Source organism: Microchirus variegatus (genome assembly GCF_963457635.1).
Source record: "Microchirus variegatus genome assembly, chromosome: 6".
Lineage (NCBI taxonomy): Eukaryota > Metazoa > Chordata > Actinopteri > Pleuronectiformes > Soleidae > Microchirus > Microchirus variegatus.
In genome coordinates, this window is record NC_139807.1 from 9,436,229 (window position 1) to 9,449,604 (window position 13,376).

The 13,376-nt window shown below is 35.4% G+C and overlaps 1 protein-coding gene across 1 annotated transcript; it reads right to left on the bottom strand.

Moving 5' to 3' along the window:
• Positions 1–151: 151 nt before the first annotated feature.
• prss23 (serine protease 23) lies at positions 152–4,227 on the bottom strand. The gene is made up of 2 exons (XM_083890654.1): positions 3,880–4,227; positions 152–1,923 (listed from the first exon to the last, which is right to left on the bottom strand). Exon 2 carries the CDS (start codon positions 1,907–1,909, stop codon positions 752–754), a length of 1,158 nt encoding a protein of 385 aa, XP_083746780.1. The 5' UTR covers positions 1,910–1,923; positions 3,880–4,227; the 3' UTR covers positions 152–751.
• Positions 4,228–13,376: the final 9,149 nt, after the last annotated feature.

Genomic DNA, 13,376 nt, shown 5'->3' on the forward strand with positions numbered 1-13,376 from the left:
ATTACTTTAGTTCTAACTACATCAGAACTTCAGTATCACTGATATTCAGGTTCATTAATATTGCAGTAACTCTTATGACCACAAGAGGGCAACCCAACCCCACTGCTGAAACCAGAGACAAAACACTTAAAACTCTCAGTTAGTTAAAATATATCAGGCATTTATTATTTATTTTACAAATAAAATAAAGATTAACACTCTGTCTCTCCAGTCCACACTTTCAAGCTGCTGAAATGTTCGGCATCAGTGGTTTTGATTAACTACAGGCAGTTCTTATGTAGCCGTACATCATTCAGAATGCAGATCATGCCACATGAAGTCGAATGACCCTCGGAGAGCTGCAAAAACATCAAACCGCTTCACCCCCGTGACGTACAGCAAAGACTCGTTCACCACAGTCGAGAAATGACATGCTGTTTCTGACACACTGGACACACAAGGTAAAGTGTTTTCCCCCTCTTATAAAAAGTGGTTTATGTTAACACTGTGGAAACACTGACTCCAAACATATTAAAATATGTCGCGGTGATGATCCCACAGACGGAATCGTTTAAATTACGTGAAGCAAATTAAAACAGAGAAGGAACGCCTCAGTGAATGGAAACGACATTGAAAAGTAAGTGAGCGAGTGAGTAGATCTGGTGCGTCAGTGAAGGGTAATCTGTTTTTAATGGATTTAATCCTGTTTAAAGTGTAACGCTTTAGTCATTATGTGCTTTCTTGTGCTTTTTGATGCTATACTTTGTTCTTCTCAGTCCTGGGCGCAGTCTAGTCGGTTGCCGTGCACCCAGTAACAGATCTGGGCAAACTTCAGAGGAGTGATGCGCACAGCCACATTGTAATCCCGGTTCTCCCCATCGATCTCCAGCCACTGGTGTCCAGAGAATATGCCGATGACTTTCCGTTCCCAGCGCTCTAAACTGTTGTCCCAAACTCTGCCATACACCCCCGAGCCGCTGGCTCCTGGCCGGGCATCGCAGTGCTGGTAAATCAGGTCGCTGGACTCTTCCTCCACTGGACAAAACCTGTACACCAGCTCCCCGGGTCTGTCACTGTCAAAACCAGAGAAGTGGATACGGTTCCCTGCGAGGTCGTCTGAGGATGGAGCCACAGAGAGGCGCATGAAGGGACGTCGGTGAGGCCATCGCAGCTCCAGCAGGGCGTAATCGAAGTCCATACTGACCTCCTGAGGGCCCTGGATCCAGCCCTTTGGCACACGAGTACGTTTCACCCTCACCCAGCGAACTAGAGGCTTGTCGGTGGAGGAGAGGCGGTTGTGTGTGTTGTTGACAGACGGTGGGATCAGGAAGCCCACCCTCAGTCTCCTCGCCCCTTTCACGTAATCCTTGCCATCATGCACACAGTGGGCAGCCGTGAGTATGTGCAGCGGAGACACGAGAACACCGGTGCAGCCTGTGGAGATCCGCACGGCTGTGGAGAAAGGGTAATCCAGGAGGAAGTCGTCGCCCTGAATGTTAAAACGACCGTCTGCGCCATAGATCTGTCGCCTCACGCGCTTGTGTCTGGCCTTCAGTCTGGCTCCTCTGCCCTGTGAAGAGTAAGGAAAGAGAGGGGCGTCGCCCTGGAGCTCATCCTCATCCTCCACATCCACAGCCGTGAGAGTGCGGGAGCCGTCGGAGTAGAGCGTCTCGAAGGCCATTTTCTCCGTCAGCTGCACGTCCTGATCGCCTCTGTGGAAGCAGCTGGAGTTGCAGTGAGTGGTGAGGTCCAGCTGAGTCTGAGCGCTGAAGCGAGAGCGGGCGAGAGGCGTCGGCGTGTGAGGGATCAGCGTGGGGACGTGGATTGCCGGGGGGTGAGGAGGCAGCAGCAGGGCCAGGCCGAGGGGCAGGAGGAGCTGGAGGAGCAGGAGCAGGTGAGTCAGGAGCGGGCTCTCACGTGGCATCAACATGGTGATGGGGAACACTGGAAGACACAGTAAACAATCCCATCAGCGGCAGTAATAACTAATATTTCTACATCAGCTCCTCACACGAACCTTTAATCCCTCTTAAATCTGGACTCTCACTCAGTGGAGTGTAAATGCGAGAGGGCAGCTTAGTCTGACGTTGCAACGCAGGACTGAATTTCATGTGGTGTGCTGAGGCAACAATGAACCTCTTGTTCTTATGTTATAGATGAGCCTGACAGAAACAAACAAGCACTTTATGATTAAAATCCCTTCCTTTCCTGGGACATTTTGTGCTGCATAGTCATTAAGAGGAAGCAACAAGGTCACAGGCAAAGGCTGAGCGGCCCGAGCTCAGACTGGAGGATGAAATGCAGTTTGTGATTACTGGAAACAACAACAACAAAAAACACATCAGGATATCAGATATTCCTCCCCCCTCCAGAGCAGATGGAGAAGTGGCTGAGAGATCACATCAGAAAATGTGTAAAAAGAACATGTTTTCTGTCAAACATTAAACCTTCATTGTGTTAAATCTTCTTTCAGGACAGATTAGCAGGGACAAAGAGACACTTGATACTGTCTACAGACAGACTGTGGACCTGGAAGCATTCATGGCACAAAGACGGCAGGTGTGTAAAAAAAAAGTGCAAAAATAGAAGGAAAAAAAGAACAAGTCGAGGCATAGCAGCAACACAGAGTATTACTGCTGACAAAAGACAGGGTGGGGCCTGTCCACACACCTATGTGCTCTGCCATATTACACTACAAAGGCAGGGTAGTAAAAAAGAAAAGGAGCTGCTGTAAGCAGGGAAAGTACAATTATTCTTCCATGTTTAAGTGTTAGAGACATGACAGCTGCAGCACACATTTAACAACAGCTACAGACGTGGTAAAACGTGACCAAAATATAAAAGTATTATAGTCAGACTGTGGCAAAACAGATGTAACCTTTGACTTTGGAGATCTTAAAAGCATAAAATGTGTGTGTTTTTTCAGATCCTGTTCCAGGATTAAAAACACAGAAGCAGCACGTAAGTGGACATGATGAAGGAAAGAGCAGTGGTTTATGGACTGTAGGACCGACCTAGAGTCTGGACACCAGGGAAAAGATCTCCTATCTGCTTTCTACTCAAGGTAGAGATGATACAAGCAATTTTGTGAAACACTGAAGTGATAGGACTCGCTGTTTTAATGTATAATCTATAATCTAATCTAATGTCTGCAGCAGAGTCACATAAACATGTACAAAGATGCTTAAGAATGAAAGATAGCATTTAACAGACTTTAACCATCATTTCACCTAAATATTTGTAGTGAAAGACCATCTTGTTTATGGCCAAAATAATAAAAACGCGGTGACTAGTCAGGACAGGACGATATACTATTTATCGCAATTTCCAATGCAGCGAAATCTCACGTAACTTAAAAATGCTGTGTGACTCGCCAACATACAGTCCTTGTGTTTTATTCCCGAATTGCCACAAGGGGGCATCTTTCCAGTCATTCCTGTCAGATGTCTAGTCCAAGCTCCGCCCCCAAAACACTGAAAGTCGTGTTTTTTTTTGGTTTTTTTAATATTAACCAAGATATTTTTTGTAACATTACAAGTAAATTATGTATTTTGTAACATTAGTAACATTTCACTTTAACAGATGAAACATGTTATAAGAAACATTACAATTACACTACATGTTACTAACATTACAAAAAACACACACTTACAAACCGAATTTAACTATGTGTTTGTGACCAAAATGTAAGTCAAACTGATTTGTTCTTTATCGAATTGTAACACTAATATAATATAATATAATATAATATAATATAATATAATATATCGTGATATCGCAATCATTTCGGCGAGAATAATCGTAACATCATCCCATGTCTCAAACAGGTGTTACATCAGGGAAAACTTTATGTTTATAATAAATATAACTATTACCAAACCACTAATATAAATACATTACCTCCTTGTAAGAGGTCGACGGTCCGTGTTTACATCCCAGTCAGGTTTTCTTCTCCATCAGATTCCTTCAGGATCCTTCACCTCCCAGGTTTTCTTCATCATCCCCCGGTGACAGACAGGTACTTTGTCCCTCCTCCTCTGTCTCTATCTCTGTCTCCTGCGACGAAACTGCGCTCTTTAACTGCGTGTTTTATATAAATGATAATAATAATAATAATAATAATACATGAAATAAGTAAATAAAGCGTGAGATGCAGCTGAACGTCGCTCGTCGCTCTGTAACCCGCACAGTTGAGACGCACAGCAACAAATAACGCTCCAGAAGAGTTTCCTCCGGGTCCAACGTCCCAGCCCCGCCTCCGCTCCTCCCTGCCCGCGGAGAGAGGGACTCCTCTGTCCGGTCACCACAGCTTCATGTAACCCTTCACTGACAGGTTCAGCTCTCACGCAGTCTTCTATAAAGTACCTTAAAGGAATATACTTGAGTACAAGTACAAGTATCTTAGCAGAAAAATGACCTCGGTAGAAGTTGAAGTCACTTTTTTTATAATATCACTGAAGTAAAAGTCTTAAAGGATATGACTTTTACTGTATGAAATACCTGATATAAAAATGTACTTGAGCCATAGTAGCATGGTAGGTTGTGGGTTCAATTCCTCACTCTGCTAGTCTATCTGTGTCCTTGAGGAAGACACTTAACCACATGTTGCAGTGTGTGAATGGGTGAAAACTACACTGTAAAAAAGAAAAGTCAAAATTTCAACCTGCTGCAATCAATTTTTGAGTTTACACACTGTAAAAAAAAAAAGTTGAGAAAACTCAGAATTTCAAGGCAATCATTTTTAGTTTAAAAAAAAGTTCCATCAACTAATATTATTTTGTTGGACAAACTTGTAAGTTAGAGTTATTCCAACTCAAAATTCTCTTTTCAGTTCTTCACAGTTTGGCTAACTAATCTTGTTCAGATCATGTAAAACATTTATTAAAAAATAGAATTTTTAGTTGGCACAATTGTAACTTACACGTTTGTCTAACAAATTAATATTAGTTGATGGAACCTTTTTAAAAACTCAAGATCTTTTGTTGGGCTGTAAACTCAAACATTGATTGCAGCACGTTGCCTTGAAAGTTTGACTTTTCTTTTTTTTACAGTGTGGTAGGTTGTGGGTTCAATTCCTCACTGCTAGTCTATATGTGTCCTTGAGCAAGACACTTAACCACATGTTGAAGTATGTGAATGGGTGAAAAGTACACTGTACAAAAGAAAACTCAAAATTTCAAGGCAACTTGCTGCAATCAACTTTTGAGTTTACAGCCCAACAAAAGATCTCGAATTTTTAAAAAAGTTCCATCAAATATAATATATAATATTATTTTGTTAGACAAAGTTAGAGTTGTGACTTGTTTGTGACTGAATTTTTAATAAATGTTTTACATTATCTGAACAAGATCAGTTAGCCAAACTGTTTGAAAAGAGAATTTTGAGTTGGCACAACTCTAACTTACAAGTTTGTCTAACAAAATAGAATTAGTTGATGGAACTTTTTTTTTTTTTTAAACGTGATCTTTTGTTTTGTTGGGCTGTAAACTCAAAAATTGATTGCCTTGAAATTTTGAGTTTTCTCTTTTTTTTCTTTTCTTTTTTTTTACAGTGTATAGTGTAAAGCAGTTCATCAAGACTAGAAAAGCTCTATTTAAACAGACCATAATACCAAATCTCTATTCTTTTTTTAATTTGTCAGTAACAAGTAACAAATACATAGAAATAGCGTAAAGCACAAGAACGTGATTTTTGTACTTTAGGACAGTCACAAAATATTTGTACTACGTTAAAACACTGCTCTTATTATACCACAAAGAACCAGAAAATGACTTTGGTAGAAGTTGAAGTCACTTTTTTTATAATATTACTCAAAAAAATGCTTAACGTATATGACATCTACTGTACTTAAGTATTAAATGTAATTTTTCTGATATAAAATGTGCTCAAGTTTTAGAAGTTAAAGTTTTTTTTTTTTTTAAAGTGTGGAGTTAGGATTGAACACACTAATGTTAAACTCTGAAAAAGTCCCAAAACTTGATGAAACTTAAACGCTAATTGTAGAAAAAGTATGAATGGTATTTAAAAGGTGAATACAGTGAACAATGTTGAAAAGTCTGTGAACATTTTGAAATTTGAAAGGTGTGTCTGCGTGAAAGTACAAAGAGTTTGATGCATGAAAATGATGATGTTTTAAATGTCGAATAACTTAACCCAATAATATTGAATATCTTGACAACTGTAGAAGGAGTTAGGCGTCAAATAGCAATACGTTTATTACTCCCACTAATAATCTCTGTCAGTCACGCTAAGTCTTCCTCTAAATGGGAACAAACTTTACAAAATCAACACCATGTTCCACTGAAGAAGACTTAAAACTAGCATCTGAGACCATTTACTCCTCATCAAATATTAACTGTTTTAAATCAAGTGAGGATTAGACTCATTTTCCCATAAACATTCATTTAAATGTAGTTTTTTGTGCAACTAGAGGAGTCGTCTACTAGTGGTTACTCACTCTATTCTTTCCCTAGGTTGTTCACACACTAAATCCACATGTCAATCACTCACACGTGCCATATTTAATTGTCTAGCTTCCTCTAAATGGGATTATAATTTACAAGATTGACAACATATGGCCAGAAACTAGAGATTGAGACCATTAAGGGTTAGGTAAATGACTCATTTTCCAGTGGACTTCCCTTCAGAAAGAGTTATTTTTTGCTTCCAGTGGAGTTTGTGGCTAAAGACTGAGCTTCAAATACAGCCATGTATAATGTGTTCACAAGAAGAGTCCATGTAATTTATCCTCTTTGTGGTGTTCACAAAATAATATCTTGGAATTTATGTGTTTTCTAGCTTTCTAGAAATGGCTTACACCACTAAACCTCATGTTTTTATCAGATAATTTGAGTCGTAGTGATCGTTTCATTCAGATACTTTTTTTTTTTATTTCTGAGGAATGTTTTGATCAGTCAGCTTTACTGGATATTTGCTGTGTGAGCCTATTTTGGAGTTCAAGAAATTTGACCCAAATCTCAGCCAAGTCTGTTTGAAGCCTTTAAGAAATCTGATGATTATGAAGAGTTGTCATACCAGTGCATGTTTAAGACATTACCACACACACACAAACATTTTTTTTATTATGTTTTTTGGCTCCAAACTTTGACAAAAATGCCATACTATACTATGTCGTCCAAAATGTGACCATTTAAAAAAAAAAAAAAAAAATGTTTTGGGTCCAAAATTTTACTAAATTGTGATATTATAGTCGTCCAAAACTTTGAGAATTGTTTTTGATAAAAAAAATGTGGGTTCCAAAATTTGACCAAAACGTCATACTATACTATGTTGTCGAAAGTTTAAAAAAAATTTGAAAAAAAGTTTTGGGTCCAAAATTTGACAAAAACGTTCCTACAATACTATGTCGTCCAAAATGTGACAAAAAACTATGAACATTTCTTTGGGTCCAAAATTTGACAAAAACGTCACACTATATTATGTCGTCCAAAATGTGACCATTTAAAAAATATATTTTGGCTCCAAACTTTGACAAAAACGTCATATGATAGTATGTCGTCCAATATTTGACCAAAAAGTCATACTATACTAAGTCATCCAAAATTTGATAATTATTTTCGAAAAAAAAATGTTGGTCCAAAATTTGACAAAAACATCATACTATACTATGTCGTCCAAACGCTACACTGTTACCACACTTTGTGCCAATGAAGTCAGTGCAACATCTTTTGGAAGATAAGGGGTTAACTCAAAGATAACTGTTTTCCCTTTTCTGACTCAACTGTTAATATTCATCATATCAGACATTTGGCAAGCACAGCGAGGGCCTAAGGTACCAAGCAAGAAAAGTCTTGTTCCTGGTATTAGTGCTGTGTTATTATCACGGGTGCCAGAGTTATTATAGACACAAATGAAGACCAACTACAGCAGACAGGCAGAGAGAGGACTGTCGGGGCTTGTTGGCTTCAGTATTCACCTCGTCTCCCTTTTTCCTCTGCAGCCTGACCTTGATCTCCAATGGATCTGTCCTCTCCCTGTGAACCTGTGGAATTTGGGAAGGCGACGCTCCCGTGGGACTTGTTGCAGTTGTATGTATGGTGGTGCCGAAACAGAGCTACCAGTCACAGTGACAGCGCTTTCAGGAATGCTGAGGAATGTCCCGACAAGGACACAGGTCAGGCTGTCAGTGCAGCGTGACTGCTGCTGTCCTCAGAGCAGAGGGAAATACCTGCCCTTCCTGCTCCTCGTCCCTTCAATAAAATCATCACTGCGCCGTGTACAGCACAGCGTTGACAGGTATTCCCTCAGAGATGTAGAATTAAATCATTGTGTTTGAAGCCAGAGAGGTGTATCTGTGTTACACAGTGAGCCTGCTGTGTGTGATCATGGTGTCACTGTCAGTCCCTGTGCTACAGAGAGTGAGCACTTTCTGTGTCTTTGTGTTTTTGGCTTTAAGCAATATGGACTGGGTTTCTCTGTAGATTCCTTTCTTTCCGGCCCTCGCTCTGCTCCTCCACACACAAAGTTCTGCACGTTCTTTTTTGCACTGTAAGATGATATGGACACAAGACACAAAAACACAAAGTTTCCCGAATTTTTTATTTTTATTCAAAGCATGCATTTTGCCAAAACATATCAAAGTGTCTTACACATGATGTACATTTGAAAAAGAAGAAACAAAAATGTGCAGCATTCATTGTTGGCTCATTTTCAGGAGAGGCCCCTGCACTTTTATAGTTTAGGAAAAAAAACTGTGGAAAAACAGTTGTTAGTAGTATATCAGTCATTGGCAGAAACCCTGTTATTTTCAGTATTTGTTCAGGTCCAGGTACACAAGGAGAATTCTGTCAGTCAAGAAAAACAGCAAATAAACACTCAGAGAATCAAAGAGTTTTCTTGTCAGTCACAGCAGCAGTAATAATACCTGCCACAGATTAGACTCCTGATTCACTTGCATGACTTTGGTATTTGAGAGGACATGAAATTGACCGCAGGGTGAACGTGTCTACTCCGGATGAAACTTAATTCCTGTGCTGGCAATCGACCCAGTGGCACTGACACACTGCTGCCTCTGTCTGATTGTGTATTTTCACCACAGACGTACATCCATGTCACCAACTCAGCTCATTTAGACGTGGACACCAGGCGAGACAGTGATGTTTGTTGGTCTCCCTTTTGGCCCTTGGACATCTGGTCACTGACTGGAGTATGACTTGTTTGTCAAATGTTGGATGACATACTAACCTATGTCATACACATATATAGTATGTACTATACTATGTCGTGCAAATTTGACAATTAAAAAAAAAATATGTTTTTGGGTCCAAAATTTGGCAAGTTTTTACTATACTATATATTTTTTGGTCTAAAATTTAAAAAACTGTCATACATCGTCCGAAATTTGACTACAACGTCATACTATACTATGTCGTCCAATTTTGACAATTTTTTTGAAAAAAAAGAATTTTGGTCCAAATTTTGAAAAAAACGTCATACTATACTATGTCCTCCAAAATTTGACAATTTTTTGAAAATCATTTTTTGGTCTAAAATTTGAAAAAACAGTCATACATAGTCCAAAATTTGACTACAACATCATCCTATACTATGTCGTCAAAAATTAGAAAAAATTTTGAAAAACACTTTTTGCTGTAAAATTTGAAAAAACTGTCATACATTGTCCGAAATTTGACTACAACATTATACTCTACTATGTAGTTCAAATTGGACAAGTTTTTAGAAAAAATAATTTAGGTCCAAAATTTGAAAAAAAGTCATACTATACTGTGTCGTCCAAAATGTGACAATTTTTTGAAAAAAAAAAATTTTGGTCTAAAATTTGAAAAAACAGTCATACATAGTCCAAAATTTGACTACAACATCATACTATACTATGTCGTCAAAAATTAGAAAAAATTTTGAAAAACACTTTTTGCTGTAAAATTTGAAAAAACTGTCATACATTGTCCGAAATTTGACTACAACATTATACTCTACTATGTAGTTCAAATTTGACAAGTTTTTAGAAAAAATAATTTAGGTCCAAAATTTGAAAAAAAGTCATACTATACTGTGTCGTCCAAAATGTGACAATTTTTTGAAAAAAAAATTTTTGGTCTAAAATTTGAAAAAACAGTCATACATCGTCCAAAATTTGACTACAACATCATACTATACTATGTCGTCAAAAATTTGAAAAAATTTTGAAAAACACTTTTTGCTGTAAAATTTGAAAAAACTGTCATACATTGTCCGAAATTTGACTACAACATTATACCATACTATGTAGTTCAAATTTGACAAGTTTTTAGAAAAAAAAAAAATTTGGTCCAAAATTAAAAAAAAAAAAACATCATACTATACTATGTTGTCCAAAATGTGACAATTTTTTGAAAAATATTTTTTTGGTCTAAAATTTTAAATAACTGCCATACATCGTCCGAAATTTGACTACAACGTCATGCTATACTATGTCGTCCAAATTTGACAACTTTTTTGAAAAAAAAATTTGATCTAAAATTTGAAAAAACTGTCATTCATCGTCCGAAATTTGACTACAACGTTATACTATACTATGTCGTTCAAATTTGACAAGTTTTTAGAAAAAATAATTTAGGTCCAAAATTTGAAAAAAACGTCATACTATACTATGTCCTCCAAAATTTGACAATTTTTTGAAAATCATTTTTTGGTCTAAAATTTGAAAAAACAGTCATACATAGTCCAAAATTTGACTACGACATCATACTATACTATGTCGTCAAAAATTTGAAAATTTTTTGAAAAACACTTTTTGCTGTAAAATTTGAAAAAACTGTCATACATTGTCCGAAATTTGACTACAACATTATACTCTACTATGTAGTTCAAATTTGACAAGTTTTTAGAAAAAATAATTTAGGTCCAAAATTTGAAAAAAACATCATACTATACTATTTCGTCCAAAATTTGACAATTTTTTGAAAAACATTTATTGGTCTAAAATTTGAAAAAACTCATACATCGTCCGAAATTTGACTACAACGTCATACTATACTATGTCGCTCAAATTTGACAATTTTTTGGTAAAAAGAATTTTGGTCCAAAATTTTAAAAAAAAGTCATACTATACGTGTCGTCCAAAATGTAAACATTTTTTGAAAAACATTTTTTGGTCTTAAGTTTGAAAAAACTGTCATCCATTGTCCAAAATTTGACTACAACGTTATACTATACTATGTCGTTCAAATTTGACAAGTTTTTAGAAAAAAAAATAAATTTGGTCCAAAATTTTAAAAAAAAACCCATCATACTATACTATGTCCTCCAAAATGTGACAATTTTTTGAAAAATATTTTTTTGGTCTAAAATTTTAAATAACTGTCATTCATCAATTTGGTCCAAAATTTAAAAAAAAAAACACATCATACTATACTATGTCGTCCAAAATGTGACAATTTTTTGAAAAACACTTTTTGCTGTAAAATTTGAAAAAACTGTCATACATTGTCCGAAATTTGACTACAACATTATACTCTACTATGTAGTTCAAATTTGACAAGTTCTTAGAAAAAATAATTTAGGTCCAAAATGTGAAAAAAAGTCATACTATACTGTGTCGTCCAAAATGTGACAATTTTTTGCAAAAAATTTTTTGGTCTAAAATTTGAAAAAACAGTCATACATAGTCCAAAATTTGACTACAACATCATACTATACTATGTCGTCAAAAATTTGAAAAAATTTTGAAAAACACTTTTTGCTGTAAAATTTGAAAAAACTGTCATACATTGTCCGAAATTTGACTACAACATTATACTATACTATGTAGTTCAAATTTGACAAGTTTTTAGAAAAAAAAAAAATTTGGTCCAAAATTAAAAAAAAAAAAAACATCATACTATACTATGTCGTCCAAAATGTGACAATTTTTTGAAAAATATTTTTTTGGTCTAAAATTTAAATAACTGCCATACATCGTCCGAAATTTGACTACAACGTCATGCTATACTATGTCGTCCAAATTTGACAACTTTTTTGAAAAAAAAATTTGATCTAAAATTTGAAAAAACTGTCATTCATCGTCCGAAATTTGACTACAACGTTATACTATACTATGTCGTTCAAATTTGACAAGTTTTTAGAAAAAATAATTTAGGTCCAAAATTTGAAAAAAAAGTCATACTATACTATGTCCTCCAAAATTTGACGATTTTTTGAAAATCATTTTTTGGTCTAAAATTTGAAAAAACAGTCATACATAGTCCAAAATTTGACTACAACATCATACTATACTATGTCGTCAAAAATTTGAAAAAATTTTGAAAAACACTTTTTGCTGTAAAATTTGAAAAAACTGTCATACATTGTCCGAAATTTGACGACAACATTATACTCTACTATGTAGTTCAAATTTGACAAGTTTTTAGAAAAAATAATTTAGGTCCAAAATTTGAAAAAAACATCATACTATACTATTTCGTCCCAAATTTGACAATTTTTTGAAAAACATTTATTGGTCTAAAATTTGAAAAAACTCATACATCGTCCGAAATTTGACTACAACATCATACTATACTATGTCGTCAAAAATTTGAAAAAATTTTGAAAAACACTTTTTGCTGTAAAATTTGAAAAAACTGTCATACATTGTCCGAAATTTGACTACAACATTATACTATACTATGTAGTTCAAATTTGACAAGTTTTTAGAAAAAAAAAAAATTTGGTCCAAAATTAAAAAAAAAAAAAACATCATACTATACTATGTCGTCCAAAATGTGACAATTTTTTGAAAAATATTTTTTTGGTCTAAAATTTAAATAACTGCCATACATCGTCCGAAATTTGACTACAACGTCATGCTATACTATGTCGTCCAAATTTGACAACTTTTTTGAAAAAAAAATTTGATCTAAAATTTGAAAAAACTGTCATTCATCGTCCGAAATTTGACTACAACGTTATACTATACTATGTCGTTCAAATTTGACAAGTTTTTAGAAAAAATAATTTAGGTCCAAAATTTGAAAAAAAAGTCATACTATACTATGTCCTCCAAAATTTGACGATTTTTTGAAAATCATTTTTTGGTCTAAAATTTGAAAAAACAGTCATACATAGTCCAAAATTTGACTACAACATCATACTATACTATGTCGTCAAAAATTTGAAAAAATTTTGAAAAACACTTTTTGCTGTAAAATTTGAAAAAACTGTCATACATTGTCCGAAATTTGACGACAACATTATACTCTACTATGTAGTTCAAATTTGACAAGTTTTTAGAAAAAATAATTTAGGTCCAAAATTTGAAAAAAACATCATACTATACTATTTCGTCCCAAATTTGACAATTTTTTGAAAAACATTTATTGGTCTAAAATTTGAAAAAACTCATACATCGTCCGAAATTTGACTACAACGTCATACTATACTATGTCGTTCAAATTTGACAA

Bases quoted from the DNA above. Each gene is read 5' to 3' on its own strand.
- prss23 (XM_083890654.1), bottom strand. From the start codon at position 1,909: ATGTTGATGCCACGTGAGAGCCCGCTCCTGACTCACCTGCTCCTGCTC.